The 25,071-nt window shown below is 45.6% G+C and overlaps 2 protein-coding genes across 4 annotated transcripts in view; one reads left to right on the top strand and one right to left on the bottom strand.

Annotated features, from left to right (window-relative positions):
* Positions 1–97: 97 nt before the first annotated feature.
* Positions 98–23,943, bottom strand: LOC119460933 (uncharacterized). Of its 3 annotated transcripts, XM_037722070.2 has the most exons (9): positions 23,850–23,943; positions 22,856–23,029; positions 14,573–14,661; positions 13,350–13,563; positions 8,694–8,906; positions 6,284–6,415; positions 4,443–4,534; positions 2,322–2,529; positions 98–1,567 (listed from the first exon to the last, which is right to left on the bottom strand). In XM_037722070.2, exons 2-9 carry the CDS (start codon positions 22,952–22,954, stop codon positions 1,469–1,471), a joined length of 1,146 nt encoding a protein of 381 aa, XP_037577998.1. In that variant the 5' UTR covers positions 22,955–23,029; positions 23,850–23,943; the 3' UTR covers positions 98–1,468. The 3 variants fall into 3 exon arrangements, with proteins under 3 accessions (XP_037577998.1, XP_037578001.1, XP_037578002.1); XM_037722073.2 differs by lacking the exon at positions 8,694–8,906; XM_037722074.2 differs by lacking the exons at positions 8,694–8,906; positions 13,350–13,563 and adding an exon at positions 10,417–10,624.
* The window catches only part of LOC119460932 (uncharacterized), a 72,017-nt gene continuing 49,468 nt past the window's right edge, over positions 2,523–25,071 (top strand). Inside the window, exon 1 of the mRNA XM_049673256.1 lies at positions 2,523–3,492. The gene's annotated coding sequence lies outside the window, so the exon portion shown is untranslated. The remainder of the gene's footprint in view (positions 3,493–25,071) is intronic.

The raw sequence follows: 25,071 nt of genomic DNA, 5'->3' as shown, positions 1-25,071 counted from the left end.
TACACTTCCATACAAGTCTGTTTCGACTATCCCACCGGGATAAGATTTAAACAGAGCTTTCTCACAAGTCTATCTTTTATTGCTGCCGAATGGTGCGAGATTAATCCATCAAAGCCTGACATAGATTGTTCCTATCTTACTTATTTGCGCTTGACCAGAGCCCTCTCACATCGGCATCCAATTACACCTGCCATCGACAAGCGACTAGATCACAAAATACAATCCGCATAAAATATGTGTTATTAACAATGGACACTTTATAACCGGCAATGGAGTCGCGTGTGCTGGTTCACTTTTCGATCCGTGCTTTTTCATTTCGTCAACATATTGTTTGTGACTTAGCTATGTAGCGCTGTTAGTTCCTGCGTCTCCATGACATCATCCTCTTAAGAATACTAGCAGCACATTTCGTGTATGGTGCACCGGTTTTCGTTTGTTAGCACGGACATAGAAAGTGACCAAGTTGCCGAGAGATGAATAAATCAATACAGTTAGAACCCCGACACATTATTGAGCTGTAGATTTGAATCTAGTGTCTGTGTTAGTGCATGGATGATGCCGTCACCTAAGGTTAGGGATTATTTGCGATTTTGTGTAGCAGTGTGAACACCGCGTGAATGATATTCAGTTTTGTATCTTAACAGTCCACATACAGGACTAAAATTATGCCCGTTCAGGTTCAGACTAATTCAATAATCTTTCATGACGCGGAGATTTCAGGCGCCACGTTAAGTGTGTCAGTCGACGCAGGCAATAGCTTCACTGATATCCTGACGTGCATGGCTGGTCATGCCTATATTGATGTTCTGTGGGCTGCTAAACGTGCAGCGTTTAGAAGAACTTAAAGCTTGCTTACACGTTTCTTGTGAAAAGAAAAGCCGAATTTCATATACTTTTGTTTAGAATCGTCGACTGTCCCTCATCACATAAAGTGTGCTGCTCGTGGTTTTAGCTGGGGAGCTCATGGCTTTAAAAAAAGCACGACACTTTTTCAACACACGCCAGCAGGATAGTACATCATACACTGCATTAACAAAAATTAACGCCTTGGATTCAGAGTGGATGCGTCTACATAGCGCTTCGTGGTTCAACCATCGATTTTAACGTCAGGTCATAGCGAACGTCGCATTTTTATTTCCCAGGGACACACACGCGAAGGTACATCATGGGCAGTCCGGAGAACGTTATGTCTACCTCAAAACTTCTACTCATCCTTTAGTGCCCGTTCTCCCTTCCACAGTGCCGGGTGGCCAACCGAGCCCCGCTTAGTTAACCTCCCTGCGTGCCTTTGTTTTAATTACTTCTCTCTTGCTCTCGCAAAGCTGCATTTTTCATAAGCGAAAGCGCTTATTAATCTCGAAACAAATGCAAATGTCACGTTAATACTGGATTTATACTTTTTGCTGGTTCCAGCTCTGGTTTATTTTATTGCGGCATAATATGCCTTGCTGAAGCAGCAACCGTCACGCTAGGCCTTGGCGGCTTCGTCTTCCTTCTTGGCTTCCTCCTTTGCTGGTTCCTTTTCTTTGCCGTCTTCGATCGCTGCTTCAGGCGCGCCAGGCTTGGTCTGTTGAAAGAAGTAACATTGCATTTATTTAAAAGCAAGATGCAAGAATTTTCAAGCACAAAGACAATGTACATCAACTTGCTGGTTACTTACGATTTACACGACTGCCTCAATTAAACCCCTCACGGCAACTCCGACCTCCATTCGGACTTCCTCGACGTGAAGCTTCGCTTCTCTGTCGCCTTTGGTTAGGAGTTGCCTTCACAAAGGCATACTCTACATTAATTGGAGTAACTGACAGTGCAGCATGCGAGGTCTGCGGCACCTACGAAACTATCGACCACCTGCTGTGCCACTGTCCACGATATGCCCCAGAAAGACAAGAACTTGCTAACACGCTAAAAAAACTGGACAATCGGACGCTTTCCGTGCAGGTGCTGCTGGAACACCGCCCCCATCGCTCGTCGGCTCATCAAACGGTGAAGGCACTTTTGTGCTTCTTGAGGACGACGGGCTTGTGTCAACGTCTGTGACTATTAGTGCACTAACACACGCGTCAGCGAACTAACCGCTAATTTCCTTCTTTCCTTCCCTCCTCTCTCTCCCTGTCATCTTTGTGTTCCCTTTTCCCATTCCCTCGGTGTAGGGTAGCCAACCGGACGTTATTCTGGTTAACCTCCCTGCCTTCTGCCTTTCTCTTGCTTCCTTCCTGATCACAACGTGCACATGATATTTCTCAGCATTCGGGTATATTTTACAAGAGCGCAAAAGACAACAGACAAGTTTCAAAGCAAGCTTGGCGAAGCCTCCTTACAATGATGACCCAGTGGAAGTCGACGTCGCCTTCCAAGACCATTCTGTCTGCGAGGAAGGGACCCTTGCTGATGACGCCCGGCAGTTCGACACCGTTAAGTTTTGCCGTGCAAAGGCCGTCTTCTTCGCCCGTAACTTCCAGCGAGAACTCCTCGTGCTCGACGCCGAGAGGAACCTCCAGCGACTGGTCACCGAAGACGAGCCGAAACCTGGCGTTGAATAGACGACTCAATGAAACTGAGTTGGTGTTCATCCAAACGAAGACAGATTTCCATAGGAAGATAGAGACTTGAGGTGATCAACAGTACCGCACAAGAGATGGCTCGGGCATGGAGCCAACTTTTCTTATATTATAGTCACAGGGCACACTTTTGATCGCAATCGAGCTCGATCAGGATCAAATTCCCTCATTGCGTTTGGCTATCTCCCGCAGCTTGGGAAGAGGAGGCAATCGAGATCGAAAGTGCCCCGTGTCACTGTGTATTGGACAAGTTCACTTTGTCGAAATGTTTGCTCCGCCCTGAAACATTTCTGGTTGACCACACTTAAAAAAAAAGAAAAAAAAAAACCGCTTACACCATTCGGGGCTTGGCTTCAAAATATAATCGCGTCATCTGTCTTGTTTGTGTTTCCTTTCTCGAAAAATCTGCGCTCACTACTTTTCTGTCAAGAATGCCATGTCACGCTGATAACGCGCATGCCATTCGTACTTGTAAAGTCACGGATACAGTCCGGCGTTATGCGGCCAAGCGTCACGCGCGGCGCAGTTTCGCTATACGCATGCGCCAAGTGGACGCTTCTAATCACCGCGCAACAGCGTGAGTAGCGTCGTTCGGCGCGCGTTCGCATGGCCAGCGCGGGAATAGAGCATGTCTATCTCACGCCGAAGCCGCTAGACCCGAGTCGAATGCATCGCGCGCTATTTTGGCTGACCGGCCTACAGTTCGCGTGCAATGAAGAGATTGCGCTGAGTTTGAGCCTTTGCAAAACGAAAAAGTGCTCCCTCGTCGCGCACTTGTGTGCGTACGCTGAGGCAACAGCTGGTCACCATGGTGTTGCGGTCTTGGCGTCGCCGGCGTAGCGTATCCGACTTCGCCGGGCACTACCAGGCACGCTTGCAACGCCGGACTACATCCACGCCTTAAGTACCGGACACGCAGCGCTAAAGAAAGGTACGAAAGATAAGTGACAAGTATTGTCTGGGGACAAGATAAGCGCCAAAGGATGCAAACTATTCTCAAAGTGCATTGTTGATCACTGCATGAGTGTTTGTGTAACAAAATTGGTCCACACATGCGCATGAGAAAAGCCCATATAGCATAAACAGTTTTGCTGCACGCCTGTGGTAAACACGCATTCCCAGGTCTTGAAATAGTTGTTCAACCTGATTCAACGCAACAATGTGCTCACGCGGCGCACCCGGCATCGAACCAATATTACTTTTGCTCTCGTTTTCATAATTGTGTTCGGCGCGATTCGGTCGGCCAAATGGCGCTTCTGAGGCGCCTTGAAAGCAGCGCCCTTGCGACGTTGTGCGATAAAAAATTTAGTTCATTCAGCCTTTCACAAACACACATCAGCCAGGTTTTACAGCGATTGGTGCTCAATTCCGTGAAAAGTGCGTGTCGGCGAAACTTCATACAATAATGTCCGCACGCGATGGAAGCGGGAAGTTACAACTTAGCCAGAATGCGGCTTGAAGCCGAAGTTGTCACCACATTTGTTAAGAACAGCGTTAATAAAGCGGACTGTAAGCAAAGCCGAATGCCCGTGTTTATCTCGTTTCCCGTCTGTCATCGCCGAGCTGTTTTCAACAAGTGAAAATGGCCAAAGGACGGTCGTCGCCCAAACTGCGATAACACAGTAAGCAAAGTGTGTTTAGCGTATGCAGAGATCACGCAGCCAAATTCCGATAAGACGCATGCCAGCTTGTGCACATTGTCTACTAGCTGCAGCTCGCAAGCACGTCTCGTCTGTTTAGAACCTAACTACAACTGTCCAAGCGCCGGAAAAAAGACTAGGCATTATGTCGCCAAAAATATAAAAAGGAACTCGAAACGGGGCAATGGAGGCTAACAGACACTTGTGGCAGCCATCGCATATTTCGTTCTCTTTACTCAACTGTTCGGCGTTCCTTGGATTCTTCCCTTTTATCTCGTAGCGGTCGCCTTTCAGTATACCCGCCGAAGTAAGTGGCAGGGACATGGGCACCGGCTGCGAAGAAATGTACGAGAATAAAAAAAAAGAGAAAAAAACGTAATCGCAAACAACGTAGACACTTAGGGCTCTGGTAATGGCGTAATGACACTGACTGACGTATGTAGCTCCGCCCAACAGTCTGGCCATCGCCCGCTTATGCCCCGCACCTAACTCACAAAGGAGTCCCGTCAACCGGGTGCAAAGATACAGCTGGGTCTATAGTCCGATTACTGCTTAAATATTGATGATTCGGACAAACAGCTGTTTTTTTAATAGAAATGTTAATCCCTGTCTCCCACGCTGGCGCTTTTTTCTTGTTTTCTATCGACACGCCTGACGATCTTGTCACCCAAAAATTAGCAAGGTAACAACCATATTTTGCTAACCTGCAAACGAGGTCACTTCCAGACCAATCCCACGTTTTGTTCTCTTGGCCTTTTCGGCTCCAACGTACATTTTCTATGCCGCGTTGTTGATTTACGCTACTCTAGCAGCGCATGGTTGGCCGAGGCTTACCTGCCCTGAACAGATGAAAGCGCATACGGCCTTTTCATGTTCTAGTCTACCAATGCACATAGTGGCCGAATCCTGATCTGAGTGCTACAATGCACACAGCACTAAGCTCTCACCTTTCTTCTTTCCCCGCATACACAGCGAGAGACAGACGCGGAGTAATGCTCTTCCTAGTAAACTGCAAATCAAAATTGCCCTATGTTCCCATCAAGCTCACCCACAAGCCATAATTAACCTAACGTGGTATGCTCCCTTGGGCCTCATTTGTCAACTCACACCGAACCAGCCCTTATATTTTTCATAATCATCGTTATTTCACAATCGACGAGTCAAGATAAGATAGCGCACATATCATTAAATAAGGTGCGGGCAAGAGAGAGAGAGAGAGAGAAACTTTAATGGATGAAATGAAATTTGAGGTCCCGTGGTTGGGGGCCCCTAGTCCAGGGCTCCACTGGCACGAGCGGTTCGCTGGGCTTGGTCCAGGAGAGCCAGTTGGCTGTCCTGGTCCCCGTCCGCCAGCCGCGCCTCCCACTGCCTGTTAAAATCTTGTGTTTTTAGTAGTGTGGAGTTTATATGTGTCGGTCTGTTTGGGCATATCCACGTTATTTGCGGTAACGTTGGCGTGCCCCCGCACCACGGGCATTCGTCAGTGTATCGTGCTTGGTGAATACGGCTAAGTGTATGTAGGTTTGGGTATGTGTGTGTTTGAAGTCGGCGCCAATTCCTCACCTGTTGACTGTTTAACTTAGGGTGAGGGCGTCCATATTGTCTCCGCTCCTGTCTTTGGTGTTCGAAGATGTCGCGCGGTGTAGAGGGAGGCTCGTCACTGGGTCGGTCCGCAGCTCGGATGCTGAGTACGCGAGCTAGCCGATCCACCCTTATGTTGCCCTCCATGCCCTCGTGTGCGGGGCACCAAGTGAGGTTGTGGAATCCGGTAATTTGAGTGCCTAAGCGTGGCGCCGTCCCGGAGAGATACAGGCGACAGGCGGGCAAGTAGCAAACAATTCTCACACACAAAACGCTTTGAGGGTTCGTCGCATCTGTGGCTTTTATTCGACGCGATTAGGGCGCCTTAAACTGAAATAAACATGTTCACCCACGTGTCATCCATACATTCATTCGCAGCTAAGGTGAATAAACGTCAGAGCGTTTCATTATTTCCTACAGTTACAAACATCTTCAAGAAAAGCACACAAAGCAGCGAAGCATGTATAATAGCAAATAGTACTGGCTTTCCGTTATACTTACCAGAGGGTCTTCGTAAGGAATTCTGATCGATTTTATGTCGAGGTCGCCCTTTATGTAGAAGCGGTCGTAGGGTGAGGCATCAGCGTACCGGTCGAGAAGCTCAAACAGAGAATACCTGCCATCGATTCTTACCTAGAAATACAGTAACTAATTAGACTGCGCCGAAAGAAGTAAGATGCACTAAGCACGAAGAACAATTTCATTTCAATCAACATGATGGAAAAGGCATAGCTATTCCTCGGCAATTAACGCAAAAAAAAAAAAACAGAACAACTGTATACAACAACCTACACTGCTTTGCCTTCCATGCGGAATACTACGACAAAACGGCACAGCATACCAGACTGTCATAAATTGCCTCGCTGCTTTTGTACTCAGAGGCATTAGATTTGAAATTGTGTGGGAATCTGGCTTATACTTATGTGGCGTGTATGCGCAAGCAGCGCACGCAAGACATCCGAGAAGACTAAGGCAGGAGTCACTGCTTGAAAAACATTTCGCACTCTTCTTTTGTCACCAAACAAAGGCACAAACCTACCAAAACAGCAGTAGCACATGGCTGAAGCAGTCTGCTTCGCGTGCGAAAGGATAGCGAGGGGGGGCAAACGAGATGAGAATGCTTGTATCGACAGAAAGAGCTGTCAGTAGAGCCCGACGAACTAGAAGCAGTTCCAAAGGACAGACTATTGATCTAGTTGGTACTGCATTATGTGATGCAATACTACATCACGCGATAGAACACCGATTCGCGCATCTGCAGTCTGCCCTTTTGAAGTTTGTTGCTTTCACTTGCGTAAGAGAGTCGCCGAGTGTTCGGGCGCTCGCCACTAAAGGCAGCGACCGACATGACAACGTGGCGATCGCCGCTGCAGTGGTCAATCGTGCACAAAACTCACGTTAGAGAAGGTTTGTGAATATGGACACTCCTGTGAAAAGCAAAGCATCGCTGGTGAAAAGCAAAAATGATGTCCTTATGCAGCCATTTCACCGACCTAAATCAAATTCGTTCATTTAAATGGAAATGCTAAATGTGTTGACTATGTTTAGCAGGGAGTATTAAGGTCTTCATATTTTTATAGATGTGGGCGCATACTCTTGAAATCTCAAATATAATGAATGCAGAAGGTACCACACCTAACGCGGACAAAGTTGACATATCAAACTGGCTGAAAATGACAGTTGGGCAAAGTCTGTTGACACACCCTTAATTGTTAAAAATTAATGAGATACTCAGGCGGAACAATTGCCGGCTAAGAATGCCAGGCTAACCCCGCCTGCTGCTGCTACATCACCATCACTACGACATCGATTTTTCTGCCGAAGGAAATAACGTAAAAATCACGCAACCGTGAAGCAGCACTCACAGGCACTTTTGTCCGCTTGTAAGCGCTCTGTGGAGACATCCCTTCAAATTAAGTGATACAAATTGCTAGGAATTTGTTCCTACAATATGATATTTGCTTGCAGAGCCTATAAATCAGCCTGTGGTCCAACCTTCTACGGCCAGCCAATGAACTAACCCAGAAGCAATCGCCGGAGGCCAGGCCGTGTTCATCATTCTGGAGTTGACAGCAGCTATCGATGCAGCGAAGCCATGCACAGCGCCATGGCTGGACGTTTTAAGACTATTTAAGAACGTTATGAAGACATCACTAATATATTTTCTGGATATAGCCAAATCACGCTTGCATTGGAGTCGATATATTAGCGTCCGAAATGTGCACACGCTGAATTTATACCTTATACAGGGATCGGTGCTCACACTACTGCTTTTAAACTTGGTGCCGCGTTTTAAAGCTTAAATTTATCTAGAGCGTTTAAAACGACCTGCAGCGGCAGGCCTCTACGTCACAAAAAACGCTCGATACAGCCCACGCGTGGTGTCAATCGATAGGCTTGACACTTTCACCAGAGAAGACATTGCGTGCCGATTGCGAACAGCTAAGGCCGTCGACTGCTTCTTAACGCGTCTATCTGTCTGGACCTATCGGGCTAGGCTCTTCAGTTGTGCATTATCTGTGCCGCGATCATGGCAAATGTAAATTAAGCAGCAAGCGCACAATACACGTGCTTTATATAACACGACGAATCTGCCCCGTGCAAGGCCAGGACGCGCCGAACCGAAGTTGCCCAGTTTATTAACTATTCGGCTAAATACTAGCACTTGGCAGTCAGAGATTTTGCATGCATTGGACGTACCAACGACGAAGCAATGAGCATTGTCACCAGGCTTCCACGACAAACACCAATTTCTAAACTCCAGGAAGAGGCTCAGCTCAACACGCCGTGAAGCTGCAGACCTTAAGCCATTCCTTCTATACCACCTGCCGCAGCCTATAAGCTTTAACATAGTTGATCAGAGGTTCTACCTTCGGTAGAACGATCACGTGGTCAACTAAATCACACTCACGGACAATATATTCTTCAGCTTCTCTGGATATCCGACCCCTGGTTGATAGACGCTCTTCAGGCGCCATTTAGCACGAGCAGATTCCGCGTCCTCGGAAGGCTCTGTAGGCTCTTCAGGCTCTTCAGGCTCTTCAGGCTCTTCAGGCTCTTCATGCTCTTCAGGCTCTTCATGCTCTTCATGCTCTTCATGCTCTTCAGACTCTGGCGGCTCGAGCTGCACGTACAAGCGCGTAGTTCAGCCTCTTTGCCACCTGGGAACCAAACCTTAAACGCTCCTTAGGTATGCATCGCCTGTCAACGCCGGTACCATAGGTGAGTGCTGAACTTCTGACCCCCAGGAGGGCAACGCACTTGGTGACAGCTGCGTCCGCTTCGCCGAGATCGGGCACGATAATACGAAGTGACTTCACTTCGGCTACCAAGGAAATCCGAAAATTATAATGCCATTTCGTTGGCCATCGAAATTGGCCGCATGGCCTCGCAGGCACCCGGTCAGTTCCGGGTATGTTGTATTCCTTATGACACCATTTGTGCTTGTATACAAGTCGACTCTGCAACCCACAAACTTCCCAAGCGACGCCTCCCCCCCCCCCCTTCGGGTGATTATAACCCTACTCCAAGAAGACTCACCACGCGATTTCTTATTTCACCGTGCGATTTCAACATCGCAGTTGGTCACACCCGCCAGGAGAATGCGATGTTGCGGAGGCTAATTGCGGTGGCGACACTTAATTTCACGGTCGAATATGTCTCACCACAGAACATCCTTCCAAAGTTTGTGGACAGCTGCACATATTAAACGCGTAACACGACAGGAACGAACAAACAGCGGAAAGAATGACGACACGGCAACGCATTTTACCCCTGTTCGTTCACGCTGCGTTACACGTTACAAACCAATCTTAACAAACTCGCCCACCTCGCCATCTTGCTGTCCATATTCTTCGGCTTCCGCATCGACAGCTGCCATCAAGCACGTCTTGCGATCGTCCCCTGGCCTCAAATACATTTGGCGCCGCTACTTGCAAGCCCGGGGTCTTCATCCCACGAGACGACCGGATTATGAATCTTAGCTTTATAAACCCCGCCACAGAGCCCTGACTTACTGCCGGAACAAGACTGCATTTTACTTCAGAAATAAAGCACGCTCTATCGGCCGACGTTTACAAGATACCAGACATCCACTTTGACTGCGTAGTTCTTCAGCTTCGTATTGAGACGTCGCATAGTGCTATATTTCTCAAAAGTAAGTCACATATAGGATAAGCACTTACTCCTGCAAAGTACTTTACCAGCGCTTTCTTTGTTCATAAAGTGCGCATGAAGCAAGCCTGCTCCCTTTCGCTTTATTTCCGTATTATTCCACGTGGAAACCCGTAAGAATTAAAGAAGGAAATACAATCTTTTAGCAGAATGGAAATATTTGACAGTGCCTAAAGGAATCGTCTCTTTGCCTCGTTTGACTTAGGGTATTCCTTCAATGCCCTTTACTTTGAGCTCAATAACTTGAGCATTGCACAATTCGTGCAATATTGGACCTATTAGAATGAAGCGCTGCCAGCCAATTCTTGCCGCCCCCTCCTGGTCATTAGCGTGCACCGAAACAACTGCCTTTGTGGCCCAAACGCGTTTCCCTCAGATGAAAGTGCAGCCTATCGGACACCACACGTGGAAGAGATGAGCGGTTTAGTTACAAGGCAACGCAACACATAGCTAGTACTGACCACCAGGTATCGGTCCTTGACGTCGTAAAAGAACTTGGTGCGCGTTTCCTGCCCAATGACGTAGTAGAAGTCGCTGTTGCCTACGTCCTTGGACTTGGTGTTGTAGTCCTCGATGTAGTACTGGAGCTTGTTCTCCGTGTACTGCTCGCTCGTCACTTCAAACAGCGGGAAGTCCATCCTCTTACTCCACCACCACTCGTACACCACGCTGAAACGTTTCAGGTTCTTAACCCTTTTCAGGCACTGTGTACGCAGTTGTGCACACCAATATAGTGCATCAACAGCAAAACTATTATTGAAAGTCATGATATTTAATATGCATCACATGCATCTTGTGATACTCCTTATTGGAAATGTGCTTCAAGTTCGCATGACGTAATCAAGATGACGTGACTAGCCATCGCCAAGTAGCGCCGTACTAAACGAGGCACGTGACACGCGGAAAGTACGCTATTTGCTTGATTCCGCCCGTAGCAAGTTGAGCGTCGTTTTTTCTATTGCCTTCTAGATCGGCGCCAGTCAAGAACTAGAAAAGCAGGTTCAGTGTAAATTCTACGCAATTTATCTAATTCCATATCATTCACTATCATTCAGTAAGTACAGTTTCAGATTCTCATCTTAATTTTTGCTCTCTTCAAGGACACTTCTCCATCTGCATGCTGTTTACAACGATTATCTAATCTTGCGAAAGCGCAGGTAAGCTGAGCATGTGTCGCGATTCGTGTTGACGCACCGTTGACAAACCAGGTATACGCGTCTCAAAATTATTGTGATTACAACAGCCTGTGGCTTCGCTTTACAATGAGCTTTCTTGAGACTCAAAAACTTTAGGCACCAATCACCGCTAGAACCTTCAAGAAAGTAAGTAATCTAACTGCATCGTCGAGTGTTGCATATATGTGCTGTTTAACCGAGTGGTCGACCTTCCATGCTTCAGCCCGTTCATTTCGGAAACAGAATTGTATCCTTACTATGTAACTTCGCTTAAAGGATAATTTTTTTGCTACGTTGTTGCTAAGGTTGCGTGTCCTTTTCAGTATCATAAAGCAGACAATTGGCAGAAATAGTACTTTTTATTTGTGCCAATGAATATTCTGTATGATTCATGGGCAGAATATTCCTGTCTTGTTTTGTTCTTTACACTGACAATGCAACAAACGAACCTGTCTTCAAAGTGATGTCTACTACCTATTCCAGGCAAAGTAACCTAATGCTTTACTTGAATTTCCAAAGGGGGTTCTTATTAGGTTCACCAACCTCTTACCCTAAATGTGTGTCATAAACAAACAGCCTTCGACTGTGGACAAAGAGGTGTTCTAATAGCTTTTTACAAGTGGTGAGGGCGCGAAGTTATAGGAGATGTTGGAAGCATCTGACGCTTGAAAGGAGGGGTAAGTAACCAGAAAACAAATGTACAACCGGTTGGCGAAAAAACCACCGCAGTAAGCTGGGGGCAATCAACTCATACTTGAACTGAGGCAGAAAGAAAGCAGCTTCAACAGTTATTGTTATTTTCTTGCTGCAACGACGATAATACTTCTGCCAGTTCACTACATTTCATGGCCACAAAATTCCCCGCAGAGGATTGGCAGGCGCATATTGTTGGATCACAATTAGAATCTTGGCTACAGATGGCCAAGACATAGAGCAATTTGACGCTACAATGTTGACTAATCTCCACTGCATGTGGTGCCTCATATGGGAGTTTTCTGCTATGACCCTGACTGACACATCACCTGTGCATCTTCGAGTACAGATGTCACAATTTGTGGGACTTCAGAGAGCACAGCAGTGTTTGCTTGAATGGATGTCGAGGGACTGCGCTCATGGAATTGTAAAGCACCAACGCCAGAGCAGCCGGGCCGATGCCTCTTGTTGCCAATATTGATTTACCCTGTTGTATGAATCTCCATTGTTATTGTTGTTGTTGGTTAATAATATTGTTGTTGTTCTCTCTTTTTAATATATGTGGAAGAGTGGATACATACAAGGGAAAAAAAAAACGATCACTCACTAATGACCTCAAGGTGCTTAAGTCGACCGCAAATATTTATTGAATCCTACCATCGAGAACGATGGGTTTGTGCGCAGGAGTCCTAGAGTCACGTCAAAGTGTGTTAAACTCGCTGACACTTCAATGAACACAAAATCCGACTAAAACGCTTGGTAGTTGTCGCTGCAGCTTCTTAAGTTCGCGTAAGTCACATGATTATAGTGATAAGAATTGCACTAAGTGCGCGGCCAATTTCTTTAGTGTATGTGCTAAATTGCATGCAGTGTTAAGTACAATTCCATGGTGTCAAAGCTTCGCAGTTCGGCTATGTTTCGGTGCACGTAAATGAACAGCAGGCTGTGTCAAGATTACGTCAATGAATCGACACGTGCTCCCAAAACAGGAGGCGCCCTCAGGCGCCAGCGCATTATTACAGATGGCATTGTTACGCAATGACACGAGGTTACTTCATCTGCTGCACTTTACGAACAAAGAGAAACGTAGCAGTGTTAATAAAGGAGCAATTACTTTCGCCATAAGAAAAAATGTTAACATGTTAATTCCAGGAATAAGAGACATAAACCCACACATCCAAACTGCTGCGAGCTGAAACAAGTATGCCTTCTATGGAAGGGCTGCGTTTTTCTTTTGCAAATATTTCTAGTGAACGGGTTATACGCACCTAACTGCCGCATGATGTATGAATGGCACTTTGACGTTCACCAAGATCTTGTATATCGGCAAGCGAGCAGTTCCCCCCCCCCCCCCCCCCCCCCCCCCCCCACTCTTTATGTGAATGCAACGCTCCAGGCAGGGAACTGAGAAGGATGCCACAGTGACTGATGCCTCCTTAGGAATTCCGCGTCCGTAACAAAGTCGGGAGCTACCATGCGGCCACTAACACGTGTCATGCACGGTGTCTGAAGGTCGACCGACTGACCGAGTACACCGGGAATCCTTCCTTCATCCCGAGGTGGAACTCCAGCTCGTGCGCCTTGCCCAGCTCGAACTTGTAGTTGATCTCGGGTATCATGTAGTGCCTGATGTGGTAGTCGTCCAGCGTGTAGTTCAGCACACCCGGCCTGAGCTGCTCCGTGAGCAGCTCCAACAGCGGCATGTCCATCCGCGCGCTCCACCAGTACTCGAACGATACGCTGCGCAATGGACGCCGCCCCGATGCCTTCTAGCATATACGCACCGATTTACCCACTTCAGGCACATTCTGTTACAATTCTACACACGCCGAGGTAACGCCTCAAAAGAATCTGAAGCACAAATGAAAATTATGACTTTAAAACGCATCGAATACATCTTGAGAAACTTGGGTCAAAAATCAATATGCGTCAAGTGCATTAGAGAGAGAGAAAAAAAAAGAGCTTCAAAGAGACGTGTCTGGTTTTGCGGCGATATCAGTATGTCGTCACCTGATGGGCTTATCTTCTGTTGTTGTTTTGAGGTTCTCTGGGAAAATTTCTCAATTGACTCGCTGTTCGCCAAGCGCAGGTTCACATGAAATAGTCGCTACTGGTCCCGCACTTAGGTGTTTTTTGATGGTTCGTGCGTGCACATATGTAGGCACATCAAAACACTGATAAATTGAAAATTATTTGTATTGCTGCCGTATGTCTTCAGTGACGCTGACGGTGCAAGAAAACCGTAGCAGACGCGATGTTATTCCTTACGACCCGTGACGCGTGTTTTACCTGCATGCTTCGACCAAGAATTGAAAAAACGATGGCACCGTTGACGAACGAATGACGCAGGCTTTAACTATTGTCTACCACTTTTTTTTTTCCTTCAAATTTTTTCTTCCGTGACAGAAGGGTCATGTCTGAATAAGACAGAAGACAGCCTGTCAGGTCCCTAAAAAACATGAACGAAGGAATTATAATAATTAAGGTGCGTGAAATAACGTCTGCTATATAGAGTGAGAACGAAAATGAAATCTAGAGTAAGAAGCCGGTGAACCTAATATATCACCCCTCTACAATGCAGTGCGTGGGTAAAGTAAAAACATTTTTTTGCTGCCACACTAGGCACTTCGCTAAATGTACGAATGCCGTTTTAGTTCCCGCGAAAAGTGTAGTATAACGTGCATCCTGGGTGAAATTAAACACGCAGATTTAGTGAAAAAAAAAGATAAAGTAAATGTTGCCAGTGTACGTCTTCATATCCTTCCGAAAGGTGCATTCCATGAAGACGTCGTTGAACTGCTGTATTCCTCCTGGGAGATGTAGTTCTACTGGTGTTTTCTGAAAACAAAAAAAGAATGAATGAATGAATCTTTATTGTAAGGGCCTGTGACTTAAGTTGGGGGGCTAAGACAATTCAGGTATGGGAATGGGTGGAAAGGGAGAGGTAATCAGATGACGATGTTCCGTCGCTTGTCTGCTTAAGCCACACAAGAAAGAAAAAAAGATAGGAATGTACTCGATTATTCCCCAAGGGACCAGAGCGTAAAATAAAAATCCACGTCCACGTAAAATAAAAGGCGAAAAAGCGACTGATCGCGTCATTGTCTTCCAGACTATCGCAGAAATTCGCTGTTTGGTGGTTCTCTTTGAAACACGAGTTCTCGGTAATTTCCTTCGCTACTCGTCCCGTTGTAGCTGCACGTAATCTAATCAGCTTCCTGTCGTGCGCAACCACAGCTTAAACTCTTGTGCTTAGCAGTTACCAGATTGATAAAAAGTGCCCATGAATTGTTGCCTTTTATAGGACTGTCTTGTCAGAAAAGCTTAAGGAAGCGCGCTTAGCAGATGAGTTCGTTTCCTATGCTGTTCAAGTGCCTTCGGTGGCAGCACCGCAGAAGTCGTTGGCAGTGGTTTCGTCCATCATGTGCGTTTCTCGTTCTCATCTTCTCGGGTCGCAGTTTCCTATCCATAATTTGTGCGGGTACACTGCAATGAGCCTTCTAGTTACCTAGTATGCTACAATGCCAGAAATATAGTGCATAGTTGGCTTTACCTCGCACCTCCAGAAGCCATCCTGGCATTCGCGCTCACGTTCAAGCTCTCTCCATCCTGAGCCGATCTGTATTTGCCGCTTTGAGAAAACCGCTTTGCTGCGTAATTGCGCATATGAATTTCTTCCACCGATCATCGTCCCATCAACTGTTACAATTTCATTACTCTCTTCCACTTCCATCGCGAAGAGGCAGGTTATAGGGCCACGCAAGCCCTGGCAGCACCTTCCATATGACGTAGTACTAGTGTGCTCACTGTATGACGTCATCTAGAGAGGTCGACAATCTGATTGAAACCATGACTTGGGAAAATGATGATCGCTCTATAGCAGTCGCCCCTGTCCCTAACTGAATTGTGTGGGCTGTCGGCCTTCCATGCACGTGACGCCAAAACTAAATACATGCACGCGAGTTCTCGTACCTTGTGGGTATGACGCTCATCACATTATTCCTGAGCGAGTACGCGTACAACAGTGACGCCACAACTAAATACATGCACGCGAGTTCTCATACCTTGTGGGTATGACGCTCATCACATTATTCCTGAGCGAGTACGCGTACAACATCGCATTCATCGTGCCGTCTGATACGAGTCGTTCTGTGCGCGCCCAGCGTGTGATTTCACGACATTTTATACATTTTAAAGGGCAGCTCTTAGGCACCCATTCCTCCGGCGAGCATCGGCGTTGTCCCTCGTAACCGAGCGAACGCGGAGATGAAAGACGGCGATAGTGAAGAGAGTGTGAGGAGGAAAGCGGAGGAGGCGGGTGCAGCGGAACCATGAGGCGGAAAGCGAAGGAGGAGGGTATGGCGAAAGCGTGAAAAGAAAAGCGTAGTGCCGCGAAAAGACGGGGTTTGCGGTGACGATTGCTACGAGATGGCGCCAGAGTAGCGCGCGTCGTTTTTTTTTTTTTTTAGGCTGGCTCCAGGCAATCAGGAAGCCAGGTTAAGTATTGAATGTAGCGACACACCAGTAAACGGCAGAATTAGATCACAGGGAGTTAAGAAAAGACGCACAAATGATAGAATAGAGAAGGTAAGGTTTGTTACATTAACATGCAGGGTTGTCGCAAGCAGGAAAAATGCCTGGAGATTCAAACGAGGCTGAATGACGAAGCGATTAGCGTGTACGCATTGGCCGAAACGCATCTACGAGATTTGCAGCAGCCGCCTATTATTGACAATTTTGTATGGGAAGGGTGCAACAGAATGACCGGGTCAAGGAAAAGGCGGAGGTGTAGGCAAACTAATTAGGCGTGCTAGCTGTAAAGTGGCAAAGGGTAAAAGAGACACGTAAAGTGCATTTATGGACTAGCGGCACATGGCAATGCAAAAAGACGTGGCTGGGAGTAGCTTATCTATGGAGAGGTAGTGATAGCAGAGAAAAAAACTAAGGAATTGGTTGATTCCATTAGAAGAGATTTTAATGAGTTCAAGAAATCGGGCCAGGTGATATTAGTGGGAGATATGAACGCGCACATGGACGATTTAGACAGATATACTGATTACAACAGTTCTCTAGTGCTGGAGCTGTGTGATGAACGCAGCCTTAAAGTAGTTAACAGGGAGAATAAGTGTCATGGACAGGTAACTTGTAAATGCGGAAACAGGCAGTCAGGTATCGACAATGCCTTAGCCTCTGAAATGGTCTACGAACAACTACACCAAATCATAATTGACGAGAGGAGAAAAAATAATCTGGGTAGCGATCGTAGACGCTTAACATTAAAGTTTGGGAGAGATACTAACGCAAAGCACGCACCAATAGCATCACAATATCTAAAAATGAATGAAGAGCAAATAACAGAGATCGCAAAAAACATGCAGAAGAAAATGGAGGGGTTTTCTACGGCAGTCTGGGAATATAAGTAACTGGTAGACTTTATGCAGCACGGTGAAAGAATTGTTGAATTGGAAAGAGGAAACCATGTAAGTGGTGGAACAAGGAAATAAAGTAAGCTATGGAGAAGCGTAAGCAGGCGTCTAGGGATCATCGAGAAGCAAGAACGTTGGGATTATACACGAAGAAGAGGTGCTCCTTAGATGGAACAAATACCGATAAAAGAAAAAAGGTGGCGAGTGAGCTCGTGCAAGAGAAAATTAAATGCGCAAGTGAACGTTGGATGCTTAAAATACGCAAAAGAGACAAAGGCGTCCCAAAAATATTCTGGAACCATATAAAAGCACTCGGAGCTCCAACTAAAGACGCGCAAGCGGCTATAAGGGATGAAGACGGTAACAACAACGAAGGAGACGATGAGCTGTGGCACATCACAGATGTTATTAGGAACAAATTCGGCACGAAAGAAAGAATAGTTCAGACAACAGATCAAGCAACAGCAGTGAAGCCTGAGAGATCAAAATTTAGCATAGAAAATTTTTATTAGAAAAAGGCAGCAGAAAATGTCCCGAATAACACGGCGTTAGGACCCGATGAAATCCCAATACAGCTAATAAAAAAAAATCGGTCCAAAGAGCAAGGCACTGCTGACTAATGCCATAGAGCAAGCGATTAGAACGAAGAAAATTCCACTTGGATGGCGCGAAAGCAAGATAAATCTCATTTAAAAAGGCAAATGAGATATGGATGAAACGAGCTCGTACAGTTACAGTAACGTCGGTGACATATAGAATGGCAATGCAAGCCATAAATATAGAACTGTCGAAATTGGTGGAAATAAATGATGTACTAGGGGAACTACAGAATGGGTTCAGGCCAGGCAGACGCTTAGATGATAATATGTTTGTACTAACTCAGTGCATATAGATTTCAGTAGCTTGGAATAGACCTTTATCGATAGCATTTCTAGATATTAAAGGAGCCTATGACAACGTAGACAGGGAATTGGTATGTGATATTCTTAAGCACGAAGGCATAGATGACAATTTCGTGGAGCTGCTGAGGGAGATATATAGAGCCGACCGAGTACAAGTTATATGGGAAGGTCGAAAAGGTAATGAATTGGTGGGAATACACTAAGAACTAAAGCAAGGATCTCCTCTGTCTTCATTGTTGTTCACGCTATATGTTAAGGACATAGAAAAGTGACTGGAAAACAGCCAATTAGAAATTGATTTATCCTACATGCGTAATGGACAAATGGTGCATCAGAAGGTCCCTGGACTGATGTATGCGGACGACATAGTGCTACTAGCGGAGAATACAAGAGATTTACAGACACCTGAGAATATCTGCGGCAACACAGCGACAAATCAAGGCCCTACGTTTAGCGCAGGGAAATCAGGAATTATAATCTTTAATGAAGATACGAGTAATTACGTGGCGTCAATTCAACAACAAGTCATACCCATAGTCAAGCAATATAAGTACCTCGGCGTATACATAAACGAAGGAAAAACTTACTCAAGCACCCACCAGGATAATCGGAAAATAAAGGGGAAGAGGCATGCAGCAATAATGAAACAGAGAGCACTGTGGGGCTACAATAAGTATGAGGTGGTGCGTCGAATCTGGAAAGGAGTAATGGTGCCAGCGCTAACGTTCGCAAATGCCATTCTATGCTTAAAATCGGTTATCTTGTCGGGGTTGGAAGGTAACCAAAGATCGGTAGGCCGGTTGGCTTTGGGAGCCCACGGTAATACCACAAATGAGGCAGTGCAGGGTGACATGGGTTGGGCCTCTTTTGAAGTCAGAGAAGCACAAAGCAAAATTAGCTTTGAAGAAAGACTCAGGAACACGCATGAAAATAAATGGGCGGCTAAAGGGCACGAGTATCTGTACCTTATAGGAGTGGACACAGAATGGAGGAAGAGGCCAAGCAAGTTTGCAACCAAGTATAGGGTAATTGAAACTGTAAATAGACAACCAGGAGCCATCAGAAAGAAAGTGAAAGAAACAGAGACAGTGAATTGGATGCAAAGAATGGAAACAAAAAGGACCATGAAGATTTACAAGAATGAGAAGAAAGAAATTACAAGGGAAAATTTGTACGGGATAACACAAAGGGCAGTGCCTTGCTATTTGAGGCTCGAGCCAGTTGCCTAAAGACCGAAACATACCGGAGCAAATATTCAGAACTAGATGAGGCATGTTTATGCTGCAGCAAAGATCCAGAGACCATTCAGCACATCCTAATGGAATGCGAAGGGATTCACCCAGTGAGAACCGTAGGTAACGTACACCTTCCAGAAGTGCTTGGGTTTAAAATGGATGGAAGCATCAAGCGGTCAGCAGTCGAGATAAGCAAGAGACGCTTAGAGTATTGGTGGAAAAAAGCAGGGTAGAGATGGATATGACCTGATTTGCTCTCTGGTCATGATTTGAATTTGGTCATAGGTAGCCGTCCAAGGTAGATATTGAGGGAAAAAAAGATTAATGAAATATACAAAAATTCCAAATAAAAGCATGTATAGCATACCTGATTAAATCAAGCAGGCTAGGTGACTATTTGTCACCACCCCGTTTGAAAGGGGAGGCCGTTAAATCATCATCATCATCGTCGTCGTCTGTATGGGAACAAAGCGATGCATGAGCAGAGGTCTGTCTGCGGCGGCTGTTGTGAATCTTGCCCGCGCGTCATCCCCACGCTGCCTCTCGCGATCTCCCGATTAGCGAAGCAGTCGCGCCACACTTCGCTCCGTTTGCAACGTGCCGCACGAGACAGATTGTCCGCGCCAGCCAATATGTCGCGAAATGAAAACACGTATGCAGCTGCGCTCAAATGTCCCATTAGGCCGAAACTTAAGCATCCTCCAAATGTTTCTGCCCCTTTTTTTCGTCCAAAATGAAAAATGTTTTATTTTGTAGTTGGAGTCGTCACTTCATTTTGTACTGATATATTCTCTGATGTTTATGCATGTATAGCGCTCTGTCTTTTTTTTCCTTCATTCTTTTTTCAAAACTTAAAAAAAATGTTTTACTTTTAGTGTGATTTTGACTTCATCCTAAGTATTAATATTTTATCTGGTGTCTACATTTGCAACGCTCTTTAATTCTCGCTAATCCGTATACCTGAAAAATTTTATCACTGCGTATTTGTATCAACCCTACCCACTCGTAATGCCCTGCGGCGCTGTCGGTATGTAATAAATTAACTCCTGTTGACTTTTCAGTCCTTCGTATCGATTATTTATCTTAAAGGCGAGAGATCGTTTACCAATATTTCCAATTGAATTATCTCTATCATGATAATTAAAAATAACCTCCTATGCCACATTTGCGCTTTCATTCTAATACAGGGCTTTCACATGGATAACGCATTTCGAACGGTCAACTATTCGTGCAGCTGGAAGTCGTCATTCATTAGTTTTGCCCAATTACTTTCAAGGAGAGACTGCGTTTCTTAGCTTGCATTGATTAGGACTTGCTTTGCTTGCACAGTTAGGGCACTTGTACAGTGCGGTATACTTTAAGTAAACTCATGAGAGCACATGGTCCACACTTTGGGGTCGCTCCTATACTGACAGCGACGGCTGAAGCAGACTCGAGGCACTGCGCATGTGCGTACTCGGGAGGCAGAGCCGCCTAGAGCTTCTGTGTATACTTTGGGAGAATATGCAGTAAATATATTAGTGCTTCTTCTTCTTCTCTGGAGTTTTACGTGCTAAAACCAGTTCAGATTATGAGGCACGCCGTAGTGGAGGGCTCCGGATTAATGTTGACCACCTGGGGTTCTTTAACGTGCACTACAACGCAAGCACATGGGCGTTTTTGCATTTCGGCTCCATCGAAATGTGGCTGCCGAACATATTAGTGCTAGTCACCGCAACACGCCTGGCTGCATACATAGCCGCGCTTTTCCAGAACTTGGACTTAGCGGGAAATTAGCTGATAACACGCTATCACAATCTTTTAACACGAAAGTGTTTTATGCCGGGGTCCACCAAGACTTCACTGACGTATTTCCGTCACGGAAATACGTCATAGAACATAATACAAAGAAAGAAACCAGAAGAAAAAGTTCCACAAACATGCAAAATTTCGAAATCGAACCCACGACCTCTCGGTCCGCGACGATAGATCGCCGAGCGTTTAACCCATTGCGCCACAAACGCATTTGCAGAGAGCTACACAGACGCGCCTTATATATCTAACACTCCTCCGTGTACCCGCGCTCTTGCTCGGGGCGGTGCCGCCGCCTACGAGCAGAAAAGAGAAGTACTGCATTATGACACTAACGCGCACCGACAGTGAACGCTTCGGTGGTCTCAGCACTACGACGCCTCGATGCCAGCATTCGAAGGGACGCTGGCGTCAAGAAGCACTACCAACGCCACCTAGGTGGCGTTCACCGTACTCAGCACAACGGAGCGTGGCCTCCGCAATTAGCTCTGAAAATGTTTCTGAAGTTGATCGCGGAGGCTGCAATTACGACGCGCTGTACGCGCTGATTTGACTCGGTGACGATTCAGTTACGTGCTTTGTCTTGCGCGTTGTATTAGTGTGTCAGTTACGTGCTTCGTCTTTCGCGTTGTGCTAGCGTGTGCAGCGTAGTGCAGCTTCCATATGCACGACGGTTGCTCATGGTCATCGACGTTGGTAGTCGTGATGGAGGAGACGTGCCACCAGGCGTCAGCGTGGGTGCATCAACGCCTAAGGGCGCTTTAGCCACAAAACACCAATAGACATTATATATCAATGTGCAATAAACATTACACTACTTCTGTGAAGACACGTTTCACTTTCGTGTTCTATACCGATTCCTATATAAGAGGGATCAACCACATTTTTTTAAAATAAATAGGCCATGGTGTTCATAGCTGTGTAATTTAATGCACCAAAATACTGCGCGAGAACATGATTCTCCGAGATGGACCCTTCTATTCAGTGATATAAGCAACGAACTAGAATGTTGACGTGAGAAATGTGAAAGCTTATATTATATTATATTATATTATATTATATTATATTAACCGTTATAATATAACGGTTAATATTGATGGTATTCACAGCACTCATAGACTAACAGGAATAAGGGACGCGCAGAGAGTGAAAGAGCGCTTTTTTCACTCTAGGCTCGTCTCTTCTTTCTTTAACCCTGTGTGCGCTCTGAGCATTATGTAAAAGAAAACATGTATTTTTACGTCAATGACGTTCATAAAGCTACGGCTGTTCAACAAAGGTGATACCCTAATGACAAAACAGGGGGGCCTCACAGCGATAAAGGCAATTGCCCTAATTTTCTCGTTTCATCACACCAACTAATTACCTGTTGTCCAACACTGCTCTTCTCTTCCCTTGGCCACCCACTGTAATGCTCTAATATTTGACCGGTTAATTACACTGAGCATCACATGACTTGCCCAACTCCTTCCTCTTGTTTATAACTAGACTATCACCTACATCTGTTTGCTCTCAAATCCATTATTAACTTGTCAAGTTTATTATTTTATATTAGTTATTCAATTTAGCTTCTCAAGTTATTTCTTTTCTTTTTTTCCTTTTGTCATGCCAGAAGTTTCAAGCCTAGTGGTGGAGGGCTGGGGTATAGCACTGGTTGTACATTTTTTAATCTACTTACGGGATTGTAGATATGAATGCCAGGCTTGTCCTTGGCATTTTGAAACTCTTTCTTGCTCTCCTCGTTGTGGTACGCGGCGTCCCCGAGGACGTGACTCATCCTTCAAGATGGCGATGCGCAGCCGTCAACAAAGACGCCGTTAACCGTCCACGCGCGGGGACAAGCCGCTGACACCTATAATGGCGGAGATGGGGATAAGTGTTTGTGACAGGGCGCGCGAAAATCCCGCGAAATCTACCAACGTATGCCTTCAACTCAAAGTGCTCACTTCTTTTTGCACATAGAACGAGAGTCATATTTCTCAGAGAATCTCGTTAATATAGGAATGTCTGATTCTTTGAAAGAGGCAAGCCTTGGAAGCATCTCGAGGTTCCGGAGCTTGCCCGCCTTAGCTGGATCGCGACGAGTACGACCTCTGCTATGTGTTCCGTAGCATTAATTATAATAATTCGTTAGAACGTTTTAGGCGTACATCATGCGTAATATTGTTACGGCCACCGACCTTTGAAAGAGGAAAGCCGGAATTAGTGTAAGTGGTGCGGCGGGGGGGGGGGGGGGGGGGCACAAAATAAAACTACCTCTAATGAGATAATATTTCCAGCAAGGCCATCACTGTATCAACACCCAAGCCCGCTCGTCCTAAATACAGCCGTAAAATACAGCCGGCTTCCGTACGGACCCGCTTGCTCAATTTTTGAATCCCCCTGAGACGTATTCGCGATTTGATTGCACTGCCTGAAAATGTTGTTCTGTCATCACTACTTCTTTCAATTTCCTTATCCATACTATTCTCCACTGTTCCATATGTCCCCCTGTGGCTATTTTTAGCAAGCCAGTACTCCGCCGATTTTCTATTGCCATGATCAGCTACTTTCCTCAAACGTGATAAGCGAAAATCAGAAAATGGTAAAAGCAAAATAAACTAGCACATAGCGTATTCCGTTTTTTTTTTATGTCGAACTTCTATGGCACAGATTTGTTTGGTAATACTCACAGTTTCGCTCTTTGTAATTCTTGAGATAGCGGTCCCGTTATGCCCGATATTGAACAAGTTTAACCCGCCTGCTCGTCGGAACCGCTCTTTTTTTCCCCCTCGAACCTTCTGGAAGCAACCAAGGAAAGATAAATGCTGGTCTCCTTTCGCAGCTGCTGAGGAAAGAAAAGAGCAATACGTTGACCTGTCAGCCAGTCAAATACGCTCGCTTGGCGCCGAAGAAGCGCGAATAAATCTTTACGAGCTAACCATGTCTGCTTTTATCCCAATACGAAAAAGCGAGAGGCTTTAAGTCACAACTCGAAGGAAGAAATTAAAAGCTAATTAATAATCACTCAGTATAGTGAGCAGTACTCCCTTAAGCACGCCTTCCGCGTAGCTAACAATAAGTTACTTCGAATTCATTAAAGCACATGTTTGAGGGTTGTGCACTAAATGTGACCGTTAGTCGGCGCACGCGAATTACCGACACACGCGTCAGTCAACTAACAGGTAAACGTCGACGAAAGCAGAGGACCCGCCCACTTGTATACTGTCACATAGTACGACGCGTTTACAACACATGTCGCTAGAGGGAGCTGCCTGTAACGCGGACAGCTGGGAAGAGATTCATACGACCGGATCTCTTACAGTCATAGGTAGCGGTACAAGGTAGATTAAAAAAAACTAAGGAGATGTATACAAAATGCTATATAAAATACATGTATACCATACCTGATTAAATCAAGCAGGCTAGGGGACTATTTGTGGAATGCCATCAAATAATAATAATAATAATAATAATAATAATAATAATAATAATAATAATAATAATAATAATAATAATAATAATAATAATCGCAGGGTAATTGAAAGTGCAAATAGACAACCCGGAGTCATTAAAAAACTGATAAAAACAGAGTCGGTAATTGGATGCAAAAGATTTAAAAAAAAGACGCTCAGTGGAGATTTACAAATACAGGAAGAAAACAGAAGAGAAAGTTTGTACAATAGCGCTGACGGTAGTGCCTTGATATTCAGGTCCGAGCTGGCTGTCTGAGGACAAAAAGATACCGGAGCAAATATTCGCAACAGCATGAGGCACGTGTCTGGTTCAGCAAAAAGCCCGCAGATGAAGCAGAAGCACATCGCAATGGAATGCCAAGACATTCACCCAGCAAGAACCGTAGGAAACGTCCACCTTTGGGATTTGCTGGGATTCAAGGCGGGCTGAGAGAGAGAA

Source organism: Dermacentor silvarum, chromosome 8 (assembly GCF_013339745.2).
Source record: "Dermacentor silvarum isolate Dsil-2018 chromosome 8, BIME_Dsil_1.4, whole genome shotgun sequence".
Taxonomy (NCBI): domain Eukaryota; kingdom Metazoa; phylum Arthropoda; class Arachnida; order Ixodida; family Ixodidae; genus Dermacentor; species Dermacentor silvarum.
The sequence above is the reverse complement of the archived record's forward strand: the minus strand, read 5'-3'. Positions and strand labels throughout refer to the sequence as shown.